The following is a 16,440-nucleotide window of genomic DNA, read 5'->3' on the forward strand; positions in this document are numbered from 1 at the left end:
GTAAAATCAAGGATTTCTCAATTTTCTTGCCAAAAGCTTGATATGAACTATATTTGGAGCAGTGGTGGCTTAGGCTCTGGGTTACTGATTGGAAGGTCGGGGGTTCAAGCCCCAGCACTGCCAAGCTGCCACTGTTGGGCCCTTGAGCAAGTCCCTTAACCCTCTCTGCTCCAGGTGTGCTGTATCATGGCTGACCCTGTGCTCTGACCCCAGCTTCCTGAAAGGCTGGGGTATGCAAAGAAAAGAATTTCACTGTGCTTTAATGTATATGTGATCAATAAAGATTCATTATCATTATCTTTACAAATACATCATTGAATGTATGTACATCATATGCATTTTTCTTGTGTGCGTGTTGGCTCATGTGTTGTACTTTTTAAGATCACTAAAAATGTATGCTTATTAAAAAAAACAGTAGCTATGTTGTAGTCAGCATGTTGTTCGATCTTCAATACAATATGTCTAGTTTGCATTCTAACAAGCAATTGTGATTAAATGGCATGATAGATGATAGAAATGGCATATGATGATATTGAAGAATGTCCCAAATGAGAGGCTGAAGTTTCTTCAAAGAGCCACTGCAAAAACTAAGAACTCATATTCTAATAAAGATTTTTATTTTTCAGTTTTAAATAGGCCAACAAACCATAAAAATACATACAGGTCAGTAAAATGATCAGCCACATACTCACATGTGCACATCAGCATCAACGTTTAAGATTGTAAACCGCCTTCAAAAACAGAATTGATAGACTGATTAAATTGCTGTTCACAGGAAGGTTGGTGGTGCTGTGGGATTTTTTTATTTATTTATTTTTTTTCCTATTTGTTTTATCCTGAGAGTCAATTAAAACAAGCTCACATTGAATTAATTCAACTGGTCAGTGCTGATGTAGTTAAAAGCCCTCTCCAGTCAATAAATGCACAAAGACATGAAATTAAATTAATGCAGACAGGGCTATCATTTTACTGAACGGGAAATTCAAAAATCAAAACACATGACCATTCATAAGTCCAGGAGAAAAATCAACCCAATAACCCCAAATGAAGGAATTTACATTGTGGCCATGAAAAAAAAAAATACATTCTCTATGAATAAAAACCTAGTTGTAGATTAAATGTAATTTGTGAGGGTGCGGTACAATATTGGCATCACAAAAACAAATATTTAAATTTGACAGGAAAAAAAAAAGGAAAAAGAAAAAAAAAAAGACCCTCCTACCATTTTAACGTCATGATTCGCATCCTGGTTGAGCGGATGCACACTATCACAGGACATAAGGAAATGTGTGATTACAATTTGAGGTTAAAACGCCACCATCTTAAAATAATGCATGGTATCTGACATAGTGGTAGTAGGGGTTTAGGCCTCTGCAGGGCACACGTCAAGTGTTTGTCCCTCAAACCAAAAGGTTAATCATTCCCTTAACATCGATCTTTCTACAAGCATTCAAACCAGGTGTAGATCATCAATCCACAGCAAAACACAGTTCAGTGTTTTTCCTGCTCAAGCACATCAGCACATAAAATCAGAGATTTTAGATCAGGAAAACACTCATGTAACACAAACATCAGGATAAAAGACAATTCAGCTCCTACATCTTGCCTCGGGAGCATGTAAGTATGCAAAATGCATTTTATTGCTGAACTGGTTGGACTTGCAGATGATCCTTAATTAGAGAACTTTCAGGAAAACAAAATGGCGGATGAAGGGAGCAGCACTGTGTAATAAAAATGCCACAACGCCAACATGCACAGTACAGCAAAAAAAAAAAAAAAAAAAAAAAAAAAAAAAAAAAATTTAAATCCTTTTCACCCCTTCATGGTTGTTCTATTATTTAGCTGTTTGACAAAGCAGAAATGTTTGGATTTCTATAATGCAAGAAAATGAGAGAGAGAGAAAAAAAACACCACAAGGTTAAGATAAATTAAATGAGGGAGCAAATGTAAAACTCAATTCAACAGAGACCAGGAGAAATTTTCATTTTGCTTTCATTTTCCAACTAGAAAAAAAAGAAGACCAAGAAAAGAACCTAAAACATCTTTTATAGCATTTGCAAAAGAAAAGTAAATACAAGGTGCATGCGACAGCTTTTCAACGTTTCAGGATAAAGGTGATGAAAAGGATAACGGTGATGATGGCAGCGTCACGATTCCTCGTTTCCTGAGTCATCTTCATCGTAGCAACAGTCCTCATCGTTATTGTCCTCCAAGTCCTCATCGTCATAGTAATCATCGTAAAACAAGTCAGAGCCCTCGTCTGTAGCAGGGGCACGCGTGCGCACACAGTACTCAGCCAGTGTAGTGGGGACTTTAACTCCGTCTCGCTCAGCTTCTGCTTTAGTAGCCAGAACCTGTTTCCTGTAACACACACATGCGCGCGCACACACACACACACACACACACACACACACACACACACAGAAGATTCAAAAACCTCAAAGAAAACTCTAGTATCTCTTTCTAATATATTCATCTTCCACCTCCATTTTCAGTGCCTTCTTAAATAAGCATGCTCCCATGGGGTGTGCGAGTGTTTTGGAAAACATTCCGGCTATGACGTGCTATGCCACTGTAGTCAATCTCGCCGCACATTATTTAAAGCTACAATGCATAGCTGTACAAAAATAAATAAATAAATTGATGATGATTGACTCAGAGATCATCATCCCCAAGCTGAAAGTAGTCCAGCTACACGATTACTGCCAGGAGTCGCAGCCAATCATTAAAGAGAATCAAGGCAGGGTGAACAATAGATTATTTCTCACTGAAGAATTTGTTCTGTAATTTTGTTGACCTGTGAATCCTAGCATGCTGATTTATTCTGAGGCAGTATTTGTATTGTTAGGCAGTGGTGGCTAACAGGGTGCTTGTGTATTTTCACATTTCAAACTTGGTTAAACTGGCCCAGGAGCCTACTGTTCTACTGATGCTTTTGTCTGGGTGATGAAAACAACAGCGGATATCTTCTGCGTCACAAATACTTGGGGAACATCCCAAATGACATTCTACACTACTAAATAGCATGACAATACACCTTTACTGTCGGTAGTGTGTTATTATTTAGCATATATAAAATGAGGTTTGGGCCCTAACCCTGAATTCTCATTGGATTTATATTACTTCGTAGTCAACTGACCTCTGATCCACAAGCTGAAGGACACAGCACCACATTCTAAAAATTCCAAAAAATCCTACATCCTGCAGCTTGTATTCTGTATTCCAGCAGAAGTATATGAACACTTTGCAATGCACTGTAGAATATGCGGCCTTAAAGGCTTCACGCGTTGAAGTTTCGCAGTCAGAAATTAATGTTTATCGGAGCAGTCTCTGTAACCCAGACATTCCTGCCTAGAACGCCACTGTAGCCAAATATTTTAAATGAAGTCTACAAATGTATTTGTTGAAATATATAGTGCAGGGTTTTCCCAGCTCCATCCTGGTGGGCTGTAGTGATTTGTGATAGTAAAACACAGTTGGTGATTTCCCTAGCTCAGTGGTCCTTAAAGTGCACCTATTATGGTTTTTCCAAATATCACCTTTCACGTAGTGTGTTATAGAGCTGTTTGTGAATGTAAAAACGTCTGTAAAGTTTCAAAAATCAAAGAGCATAACAAATGGTGTTATTGACTCCCAAAAGAAGGAACTGATTCTGAACAGCTGAAACGAGTCATCAGTATTTTTTAATTACAAGCATATTAAAGTGTTTTTTGACCTTGGATGCATGTAAATCATTTGTACGAGACCTTTAAAATAAAATTAGGCACGTCTGAAAACCATAATAGGTGCGCTTTAACCTTTTTGTGAGTGTGGCCCAATTAAAAAAAAAAAGACAATGTTTTGCGACCCCAGGGAGTCACAACCCCCAGGTTAAGAACCAGTGCCCTAGTTAATTACCTGCTTTAATAGCTGTGTTGGAGGGGGGGTGGTAATGTACCAAATGAGAAACTGCCAATGAGGTGTTCAGTATGCTGATTAACCACAAGAGGGCAGCCTTATTCAAATGCATTGTAGAAGATTTCTGACTGGAAACTTGAAATCTCTAGAAGATGCCATACACACCTAAAAAGCTAGTAATATGACTTTGCCTTAGCATAAGATATATATATCTTTTTTTTAAATGTATGAATATGAAGTTTTAAATCCAAAAAGAAAAGTTCAGGGGTGCAAAAATACAACATTGATGTTGGGGGGAAGAAAAAGTGGTCTAGTCATCCTTGACCACAATCCCAACAAGCAGGCGAGTGTGTATGTGCTGTATGCCAAGAGATCGCTACAGTCCTGCATGCCTGACCCCTACACTGTCAGAGGCATTTTGCTGGCACGGTTCATGCCCACTTGTCCCCTTAGAGGGGAGGGCCGCAGCAAATCAGCACAAAGTTCATCTGACTGATCACCTTTATCCTATGCCAAACCTTTATAGACTGCTGGGAGTGGTCTCTTACAGGATAAAGGACAAGCTCTCACTGAATGGTTTCATGCAGATGATAAATGTAAATCATATTCTATGGCCTTCTTAGTCACCAGATCTCAACCTAACTGAACACCCATGGGAGATTTTCACCACCATTATCAAAACACCATTTCAGGGGAATATCTTTTTGGAAGAATGTTCATCCCACCAGTTCAGTTCAAGAGATTTAGACAGTGTACAGAATCTACGCCATTCTGGCACATGATGGTTCTCCTTTTTTTTGTCACCTGGTGGTATATCAAATCAAAGATGTGTCAATGGCAAAAAAAAAAAATAAATAATAAAAAAATATTTAAAAGAACGGTGGAAATGCTGAGATGAGCATCTTACCGAATGATCTCTGCGTACTCTCTGTCCTTTCCTTTGCTATCTCTCCACTTGCGGTACATCACAGAGGCGTCCACATTAGCAGGAGAGAAAGTGTTGGGCTCGTTCAACAAGGATATGACGCTCAGCAGGATGGTTCTGAAACACACACACACACACACCATGGTTACCAGAAGGCTTTACAGAATTTTAAAATAGATCTACACATAAGTGCTCAGCTGGGTTAGAGTTTATTTCATTTTATTAGTGTTGTTTCCTCATCTTTACATGTTACACTGTGTTATATTATTTGTTACAAGTCTTTAAAAGGTAAGGACATTATATTTGTTAAAGTGTGCAGACTATTTATCAGATTTGATGTCAGTAGGGGACTTTTCTCTTACTGGAATTTTTTTTTGTTTACGTAATTTAGTAATTTAGGGGAGGGGGGGTCCCACTCCGGCTGGGACAGGCACGCCTTTAAGATTTATTTGCTGGAACATCAGAGGTAATCCTGTCAAGAGATCTAAGGTTTTTACATATTTGAAACGTCTTCCACTCGACTTTAATTTTAAAGTAGGAGGGGTCGCTATTTTAATTGACAAAAGGTTACAGTTTTCGTCCACTAACGTTATCGCTGATGCGAACGGTAGATATATTATAGTTGCTGGTACTCTAATGCAAAGACAGGTATCGTATATGCTCCTAACTTAGACGAATTATTTATTTATTTATTTAATCATTTAAATAAATATTTATTTTATAAATGGCATCCCTTTTTGTATACTTTATGGAGTTACAGACACTTCCCACTTAAATTTTTGTGCCTGTTCTTGGGTTTTATAATATTTATATAACCAGCGACAGTTATTGAGTAGCCATGATGAGCCGGGGGGGCGGGAGGTGGGTTTTTGGTACTTTTAATATGGTTTTCCTTTGTTTTTGGTTTTTTCTTCTTCTCAATGAAATATTTTGGAAAGGGAAGGGAGGAGAGAAAAGGTAAATGAATCACATGAAAATGAATCACATAAACAAGTGCTCAGGATACCACAATCGTAGGCCTAATCCTACTTTTGTTGGACGATATATTGGCCTGGAAATAATTGCGATAAACGATTCGTCATTTGAATGAACGTCATTTTAATACCATTTTATGCCACTGATATCTGAAATACAAGAATTATTCTTTCTAGATTTTTCTTCTTCAGTAAACATTGTTAGTGCATTGTTATCTCGTGTCAAATTTTAAACAAACAGTGCTTGCTACTCGAACCCACAGTTTTTGCATTCTTAAATACGATGAATATTCGAAGTTGGAACTTTCATTTTTACAGCCCTAGAGCAGACGAGAGGACAGAAGCAGAGTGAATGGCTAAAATGTTGGTGACATTCATTCTTATGTAAACAAACATGCATGTAAACACAATGGGCGATATTGAGGTCAGCAAAAAATGTTCTGGGACATAGAGCCATATATCGTACGATAAATCGATAATGTAATTATCGTGAAAGGCCCACACAATCCTACTGCCCGTGTAGCAGAAAACTGAGTGAGTAAAGACGTCTGTGTGATTTGACAGAAGGTAAGGGTTTCTACAAAACAAGAGAAACTAAAATCTGACCCAAAATCTCTGAGAAAAATAAATATGGAGACAATCATGACTTGGCAGTGATTGAAACATGAGCTTCATTGAGGATGGACTGCTGATTTGTCACATATTAGAAAAACCATTCTGTGTTCAGTGACAGCTGCTCTTGAAAAACATGCACACACATGCTTGGGTGCGCGACCTCAAACACGCACCACTAACTTCCAGGAAGATACGAGGCTTTCCTTTAAAGCTACAGGCATGTGAAACTCGATATTAGAGGTAGTGGCAGACCACAAACATCAAAGAAAAACAAATCTAGGACAGGAAAGGACTGTTAGTCACTTCCTATCACATGACTAAAATACACAAGTACACCTACACACTAACACTGACTGCAAAAAGAAAATCCAGGCATAGAGAAATAAGCTTTTAGCTGAAAAAGTGGCACTAAAAAAATAAAAGCTACTATATGACACACACACACAAAGTAAGGCATGATGAGAGGTGTGTGTGTGTGTGCTCACCTGACGTTCTGTGTTGGGTTCCACCTCTCCGAGGGCAGCTCTCCGCTCTGCGGGTCATCTACTGGAGGGTGGAGGATAGAGATACACACATCCCCGTTCTGAAAGACACACACACCATTCATTTAAAGGCTGACCATTATGTCCTTCAAGGTACCGCCAAAAGCATACGCAACAAGGCTGCACAATATTTTGTAAATACGATACGCTGCTACTTCTGCTGGGGTCCCCCTCCTAGATTGTCCGTAAACTCGACATACTCGATGGATAGCAAACATTGCATCACTGAGCGTAACTAAACAAAACAACAATCTACGCTTGACTAAGCAGCACTAGTGTTCTTCTGCAAGGTTTATATTAACGCACTCGTTCTAAGACATTTAATACATGCCTTTATTTTTGAATGGAGATATTTAACATTTTTGGAAGGAGTTGCTACCTTTACATGCACATCAATATTCTGATATTTTAATCGGAATTTGCTGACATTTGTGGTTGCTAACATATGCATAGTTGTAGGCCAGGTATTTAGGAATGGCAACTCGGGCATACTTACAACAACCACGTACACAGGAATATTCCGATACCTATGTACGCATATGTATATCCTATTCGGAATATGGCTGCAACCCGAATATAGACCTTAAACGGAATTTGATGTGCGTGTAAACGTAGTCACTGTCAGTGCATTGTAACAGTCAGAGCTAAAACAGTAACTTTCAGATTTCTAACACAGGAAAAGTCTTCAGGCTGGATGGATCTGCAGTTCCTCTGTAACATTCCAATCTGCAGCTTGTGTGTTATTAACTTGAAAAGATAAATTTAACAACGATTAAAACATAAGTGATAACAGGAACTTACTTGTTCCACAACAATAAAACGTAACTATAAATTAATAAAAACAATTTTAGAAAATTATTATGCCTTGTTTTTTTACTAAATAATGTAATTGCTGATGAATTGTATACGCCTTCAAAATGTACAGTCTCCCACTACCACCAATACAGCTCAACAATTTTTGATGACATTATTCTGCATTTCAGCTTAATCAGATTTTCTGTCCAATCAAACGGAATCACTCAGGAATCTGAAGTGTCCCGCCCACAATGTTATAAAAATCACCTTGCCGAAGTTGCTGTTGTTGAGTGAGAGAAATCATAGCAGGAGTGGGTAGTAAATGTGTCAGACAGTTTAAAACACATGCATTCACTCAGTTTCCCAACTGCAAGTTGGATAAGAAGGAAATGGCTTGAATTAATTCATTTTCAATTTTGTCAAGTACGGCTTAGCCCAGGCTGTGAGGCAACCTAAACGCTAAAGGCTATTTAAAAAGGGGGAGGAGCCACTACATATGCCCCGCAATGGCTTCCTGTTTCAGTGGAAATTGCATCAGCACACCAAATATCACTGCACATTTCAAGGGATGTCAAGATGCGTTCTACAACAGTAAATTATTGATCTGTCTAATTAAAAAAAAAAAAAAACTCAAAATACTTAAAGAAGCAACTCATTGTGGTGCTGTGTTCACTGGAAGCCTTACTGGCTATACTGGCTTTTGTGAATATTTCTGCCTTGATTTATTGTTATGGCTTCAAACCTTGTGTACTGTCCTCTTTCGAGTTGCTCCAAGGCTGGTTTACTTGAGAATTGCCAGGAGAGTGTTGCTGAAGGTTTTGAAACACTTTGAGAGTGTGTGTGTGTGTGTGTGTGTGTGTGTGTGTGTGTGTGTGTGTGTGTGTGCGCGCGCGCGCCTTGGGCTCTCTTTGTTCAGAACTTTGTTTTGGTTAAACCCATTCTCAGGAGTGAAGGATGGCTTCAGCAGAAATGTACAAACATGCTTTTTTTTTCTCTAGAAGGCTCATGCACATTTCAGAGCTTTAGAAATGTTACCATGTTAGCTCAGCACTGTTTGTCTGGTTCATACACTCAGTGCAACGTACTAGTGAACTTCCCTTACCTCATCATTTACAACAGGAAGAGAATTGTCATGTAAACCCAAATAAACAAATGTAGGTTAACACTCAACTGAGCAATCATATTGTACTATTAAACATGGTGTGTCTGCATATTGTCCAACCTGGTTATTAATAGGCTGAGAAAAGGGTGAGAACATTTAACTAGTAAGATTTTCCAACACCGATCACATGACAAAATAACAAAGGCATACTCTTACCTCATAAATGTTAGGGTGCCACATTTTTGTGAGGAATCTGAAGGCTGGAGGGGAGTAGGGGTAGTCGATGGGGAACTTGATACGTGCCTAGGGTTAAAACAATAAATAAATAAAATTAAAAATTAGTTCACCAAGCATACTGTAAAGAAAAACACACAAAGCAAATAAACAGGCTCAAATTCCCTGCGTAGGTCCTCAGCCTCAGACCTAATTAAGTCTGATTTTATGCTTAACACAACAAACAACTTGACTGTACTATGAAGTACAGGACGATTTTGAATCCATCAAAGCACCATAGTAATCGCACTTGGCCGACCAAAAGAAAGGTCTCCTCAGTCTCCCTCACTATGCAGGACAATAAGGAGACGCTGGGACTGAGGGCTGCTGATAATTGGATTGGAGATACATTACGATTCAAGGATACAGCACAGATATGTCAATGGGGAACATACCAAGCAAAAACAAAAATGAGTCAAACGTCAGGCACTGCACATTTTATCCACTAAAACAACCGGGATACTGATTACACAAGACGTGTGCCCTCTGAACAAAAATGCAGCCAAGATCAAGTATCTGCCACTGAAACACAACACGAATGTCGTTTCCATGCCAGAGACACACGAGTAGTAAGGGATCAGACAACACCTTGTAAAATATTGACAATGTTTGCATGGTACCAAAAGGTGAGCGTTATGTAAAACGGCCAGCTGGAATTAAAATCTGAATGAGACGGTGCGCTGCAGAATTTACTTATCAGCTCGATTAGCACTCTAATGAGAAACATTAGCCTTGTGATCAGTCACTGGTAGACATTAGGTAGTCACCAATTATTTATACTGTGCACTGCACATCATGTGTCCACAAGACTGACATTAACCTACTTAAAAAGGCAGTGATTTCAGTTCTGTGAGGCTTAAAAATTACATGCACGGTATTTTCCAAAGGATTGTAAAGATCTGAAATTTAACTTATTTTCAGACATTTCTTGAAACATGCCAACGCAATTATATTACTGTCCTTTATCCAAGTGCTCAGGGCGTGCAGAAACAGCCGAGAGAATGTCACAAGCGTGCAAAGCTGTCAAAGCTCAAAGAAAAAGGTTTCATAAACAGCTTTGACATTTCCAATATTCTTATAAAAATTCAAATCGTAAAGATAAAGTAAACCTTTCTATGAGCCGTACTTCTATGCATGCTCAGAAGTGGGTAAAATATCTTAATTTCCCATTTTCAAATTTTTAAATGATAATATACTGTGTCGCTCAACATTCCCAAGCTAATAATGAAGTTATGGCCAACAGCGTACTGTACATCACAGAATAATTTAACAGTACCACAATATCAGTGCATTTCACAGAATATCATCTGCATAAAAGGACCATATTTACTGACCAATATTTGGGCATTATTTCCATGATTGCATGATTCTGTTGAAAAATAAATTAATAATAATTCAAACTGACCTTTCACAATTAATTATTGTGTCCTGTTAAAAAGACTATTTTTCAAATGCAAGAAATAATACGTAAAAATAACAAAAACAAAAAGTCCAGGCAGCTCCACTGCTGCACATTTTCACTACTTCTGAACAAATATGAGCATCTTTCCTAACCACACTGTTTATAATAATATAGTTATAAAAATACAAATGATTGCCTGTTATTTTGTGGCTTTAGACACCAGTAAATATATAAGAACCGAGTGACTATTTATGATCTTTTACTGGCCTTCAGTGCAAACATGGAGCACAGACTACACATTTATCCCCCCCCCACAACACAAATACAGTTACAAAATATATTTATTTCTGTAGCACTTCATCGTGTTGTTTACTGCCTGACCAAGCACAGCAGGCGAGTGACGGATGATCTTTCGAGAATCAGTAGCACATACGTGGAAAACAGAAACAGGTGTGCTTGTAGCTCCTCGCGGTTTAATATGTAGTCAGAAATTAAAGACACAAGCCAGATTTAAATCATGGGTTTTATGTGCGATGCAACAAGAGAACACTGCAGCTTGCATACAAAATGGTGACGACTGAGTTTTTGGCCACCCCTGCTGCATTACGTAACGTTGCCCACAAGTTGTTTATAACTGGGACAACTTATTTTCCAGACTAGAATTAGCTAGCTGTTACTAAGACAAGTAAGTTATACTACACAGCGATTTTATGGCTGCAAGTCTCCTATCGCAGCACTATGAAGTCACCAGTAAGCTTTCCTGCTACAGGTTGCCATAGTAACATTTATCAGTGGGTGTCGCAACTACTATTCCACCTTTGACGACATACCAATTTTCTTGCTGCTAATATTAAAAATTCTAAAGAGTTTGTAGAACAAGAAATAAATAAAATACTCAGTGTGTATATATATATATATATATATATATATATATATATAGTAACACACGCATCACAGTCGACGAGATGAAGGCAAAGCAGTGTGTGATCTATGCCATCTATCTGCGGGGAAAGGGCAAGTACCAATTAGCTTAGCCTCCATGCTTCCTGGGTGAAGTGTCCGTCTTGGCACTGCTCATTCCCGGGCACCAGAGTCGGCCTCAGATCCACACGCCTCCTTCGAGCGAGAACGGGAGGTTACGGATCACGTGCGCTCTACTGTTTTCACTCCCATTGGAAGTCGCGGCACCAGATCACTCCAAATTCGCATAAAGTTTAACTTTTCTCAACTTTGTCGCATCACAGGACACACCCACATCTAGTCGCCAAAGGTCACTGTCGCTCATGTAGCTGAAAGTCACCAGCTCTCATTGCCACTTTGTCGCTGCACGTGTAAATGTAGTTTTAGTGTTAAGCTAGCCAAGTAATTTTTTTTAAACTATTACTGAGATGCTCTTGCTCATTCCTTTTCAGAGTATAAAGCCAAACATACGCAATAATTAGGAACCACCCACACAATTGTGTTGTTGCTGGGGAGGGGGGGGTTGGGGAGAAGCCATGACTGATTGCACCTGCATTTATCAAACTGAATATTAACCGCTAAATTTGTGAAATCATTCACAGGAGCATTTCCACAAAAAGTGTGGTAAAAATCCAGTTCATTTGTATCCTATCAGAGCTCTAGAGTGTGTGCAAATTTACATATAGGGAGATTTATGTGAACCAAATAACTGTCCCAAGTTACTTTAGTGTAAATCCCTTAGATATTTCAATCGCTACACAACATCAATTGTTTGCCATCAGTTGTTTGATGGCTCAGCAACAAGGCTCATACACTACATAAACGTCTACTTGGAGAGCACATTGGATCCCCGAATCCCAGGTTCTCGTGAAAATAGACATGAAAGCAGTCTACCATGTTACGATCAGTTGTTTTTTTGGAAACAAGAAAAAGAGAAAGATGCTGAGGAAATATTGGTTGGGAAGATGCAAGCAATCTTTACAGTCTGTTTTGAAAAGAGAACTAAAGCGAACAGCCATTTCGATATGACGTCAAACTTTCTTACAGAAGCAATATTATTGTGCTCACTGTCCAACACAAATGGATGGATGAACAATCTGGACTGATTGCTCTGCTGCGCAGGAGAGCAGATGAATTCGATTTCCTCTGGGAGTCTCATTGGCTGATTCTCATTGCTGTACTTTTAACTGGTTGCAGAGTCTCACAGCAAGTGATTCATCATGATAAAAATTAAACATGTTTGAAAGCACACCATGTGGCCAAAAATATGTGGACACCTGATCATCACATCCACGTGTGCTTTTTGAACAAGCCATTCCAGATTTAGTCCACTTTGAGGCCGTAATAACCTTCTACTCTTCTGGGAAGGCTTTCTACTAGATTTTGGAGCATGGCTGTGGGGATTTGTGCTCAATTCTGCCAAAAGAGCATTAGTGAGGTCAGGCACTGATGTCGGGTGAGGAGGACTAGAGTGCAGTCAGCTTTCCAGTTCATCCCAAAAGGTGTTCAGCGGGGTTGAGGTCAGGGCTCTGTGCAGGGCACATCAAGCTTGGCAAATCATGTCTACATGGATCTTGTTTCATGCACAGAGGTATTGCCATCCACATACCTATTGTCAGGTACATGTTTGAGCCCTTTAGCTCCAGTGAAGTGAAACTGTAAAGCTACATCATATAAAGATATCCTATACACTTGCATGCTTCTAATTTTTGTTGCAACAGTTTGGGGAAGACCCACATACAAGTGTGATGGTCAGGTGTGCACAAACCCTAAATATTTACCCTGGCAGTCAGTCTGCTTTCTATATTTTATTCGGAATAAAAGGATGCAGAAATACTCCAAAAGAGACTATTACAAAGATCATTTTGAATACCCTTCATCGGTGTAAATTTGGTTTAATAATTTGGCGTATGTTACAAATGCGTCTCCACTGGTTATAGTAGTGATGCAGTGAATCTACACTTTGCTGGAGAAGCACAAACAGTCGCACATGCCTATAGAAATGCGATATGCGTGAGCATGAAGTCATCGTTTCACAAATTCTCAGTGTTGTACGTTCACATGGAGAGATGACAACAGCGTTGTTTTCAAAAACTTGCGCACTGAAACCCGTTTTCAAAAGTTTGCGGTTTCAGGCCCCAAAACGCTGTTGTCGTGTAAACGAACAGCCATAACCGCATAATTATTTTTCGGGTTTTAGTTGAGAGCATTGTCGTGTAAATGGCTGCTGAGAAAATTGCACCGTTTAACGGTACATGAGCAGTCATTGCGGGAGGTAGTGCATGGAGAGCAGCCACCAATTGGGGGGGGGGGGGGGGGGGGGGGTGGTGTCGGGTGAAGGGGTTGCGGGGGAGCCCCAAAATCAGGGCTAAAATCATGTAGCATGGACAAGGTCGTCTAATCTTTTGTTGTTGTTGTTGTTGTTGTTTTCAGCTCTGCGTGAGCTTTGCCTTGTCTGGGAGTTTTATGGGCATTACTGAATGTAACTCACTGTGCCATAAACACGCTTGGTAATTCACAGCTACTCTGTGACACACAACTTTACTTGTTAAACAATCAAATGATTTGATTACGCAGAACTTGATAACGGATCTTGTCAGTTTGATTCCTTCTCTGTTCTTTGGTTGAAGCACGGCCTGTGGTGAACAGTTGTGAAGCTGCACTGCACACCAGGAGCCCTGCAGGTTCTCACACACGCACGGGGGGGGTTCACACTCCCAGCTCTGGCACTGCTCAAGTCTGAACACAGCCGCAGAAGGTAATGACGCCAGAGTATCGGCCAAACCCACAGAGCTTCAGCAGTGTAAACAAAGACAATAGATCGCCGTGTGTCAATGTGTCCCAGTTTAAAAACTGCATCAGAAGACATATTACTCACTTCTCTTCAAACTAACCCATCGCATCGAACTGTGTTTTGACATCCGTTAGCTAGACAATGAAACGTACTCGGTAGGATCCTTATTGTGCGACAGATCAGGAACTGAAACTTGGGTCATTTCCTATTTGTGCACAGTTAATCCGAAGCATTACTTCTTAAACACTTACACAGTGCTTGACTACGATAAAGCAAATAAAACCTGCGTTATTATCAACTTTCTGTTCAATACCTATACAGTAACACATTAGTGTTAATACTGAAATGACTTGATAAGGCAGATCTTCCTCAAAAACGAACACTCTGCTCTTCTTTAATCCTCACATTATCAAAACGTGCCAAAAATATAGGGACAGCATGAGCAGACATTTTGGCTAAAAGACTTGTATACTTTTCTGGTATGACAAAGCTCGTTCATGTGTTGCCTACTTCATGCTGAGAGAAGGGATAAAAAAAAAAAGTTATTGAAAAGCAATAATAATTTTATCTTCATAGTTACAAATGAAACTGTATATGTTAAATTTCTTAAGTGTAAGACATTTAGTAACACACAATGTGCCAGACTGAAACTAGGATCAAACTGAGCTCGAGTCGCGCTGTTCACAAAAGCGGAACAAAAGAAGGAAATCCATTATACTACCCTTCTGACTGATATATATTACTAGCTCCTAAAATATACATCATACAGCTTCTCTCTAACCAGGAAAACGAGCCTCGCTTTTAGATAAGCTGATGAATGTTCCTCAGAAATGTCAATTCCGGTATATAAACTATAAGAGCGCGCTGGAGCTAAATAAACACAAAGCTAGCATTAGCGAACTAGCAACGATGGCTTCATGAAGATAAATTTAGAGCTCGGACATTGCTATATATAGCCAGAGAAACGCGCAGCGACTGAAACATTACAACACACACATAATATAGAAATATTCAACTAATCTTACCTTAAAGTAACCCCCTTCATAGAGTGTATTTGGTGGTCCAAAAATGGCCACTTCCCAGTTATAGAGGTCTGCCTCGTCCACCAGGGTGATCTTAAAGCCCTCCACTGGCTCCTCTTGGAGGCTTTTCATTTCGAGCATTAACGCTTTCTGTGAGCTTGCTACGTGAGAACTGCTGTTCTGAGCCATTTCTGAGAGGGGGAGGAAAAAGTCACGAATTGAACGGATTTACAGACAACGCCTGGGTAGCGTTTCCTCTCGGGCTAACCCAAACTAAGCTAAGCTAGCAGGTTGTGCTAGCTGGCTTTGTGTGGTAGCTCGCGAGCTCTGCCAGCTACACAAAAACGCCTATTGTTTGTTGGAGTTGCCGAACGAGTCGCTCAGTGTGACACATACAAGTTAATTCCCTACTCAAAAACGACCCTCCGTCCACAAAACGAACTAACCGAATACGTTTATTTAACCGTCTAACATTATAAATGGTTTACTTTGTAAATATCACGCCATCCAAATGTAGACTAGCACACTTATTTTCCTAGCCACAAAGCTAAACTATCCAAATGGCAACGACTTATCTTTCGAAACGCGCTACTCTATCATGTCTTTGTCTATTTTTGTACAAAAGTTGTCAAATTCTTCTTTTAAAAAAACAATAATAACTCTACGCGGTGTTTAAAGCGACTTGCTCAACAGAGAAAATGGAGTAAACAACTGAGATAGTTGACTGACTGTTTGTCGCAGCTGGTGGAATCTCTAGTATGGCTCTGATGTTTCCATCAGTTCCACTCATCAATAAGTTCGCAATGCATTGTGGGTGTTGGAGTTTACAAGGGCAGCCCCTTAACGCTACCTTTAACTTCACAGTTACGGATTATTAAAAGTTTTCTGCCTTGAACCGACCTCCTTATAATCGCAGCTCAATTATACAAATGTTCAAATGCTATTTTGTATATAATAATATGCGCTGTATAATAATAATTCAACAAAAACTCCCAGAGCTATAACAACGAAAAAACAGCAACGTCCGGGGCAGTTAAAATGTGGAGTCGTTGGGCATTTATGAACATCATTACTGCGCAGTTATTGTGCAAAGCAGTTATGTTACATATGTATATAATCATATGAGCTGTGTGTGTAAG

The 16,440-nt window shown here is 39.4% G+C and overlaps 1 protein-coding gene across 1 annotated transcript; it reads right to left on the minus strand.

The window, feature by feature from the left end:
- Positions 1-595: 595 nt before the first annotated feature.
- Positions 596-16,074, minus strand: cdc34b (cell division cycle 34 homolog (S. cerevisiae) b). Its single transcript, XM_017496200.3, has 5 exons — positions 15,305-16,074; positions 9,067-9,153; positions 6,897-6,994; positions 4,805-4,939; positions 596-2,361 (listed from the first exon to the last, which is right to left on the minus strand). Exons 1-5 carry the CDS (start codon positions 15,488-15,490, stop codon positions 2,148-2,150), a joined length of 720 nt encoding a protein of 239 aa, XP_017351689.1. The 5' UTR covers positions 15,491-16,074; the 3' UTR covers positions 596-2,147.
- Between the last annotated feature and the right edge of the window lie 366 nt (positions 16,075-16,440).

Source organism: Ictalurus punctatus, chromosome 20 (genome assembly GCF_001660625.3).
Source record: "Ictalurus punctatus breed USDA103 chromosome 20, Coco_2.0, whole genome shotgun sequence".
NCBI classification, from domain to species: domain Eukaryota; kingdom Metazoa; phylum Chordata; class Actinopteri; order Siluriformes; family Ictaluridae; genus Ictalurus; species Ictalurus punctatus.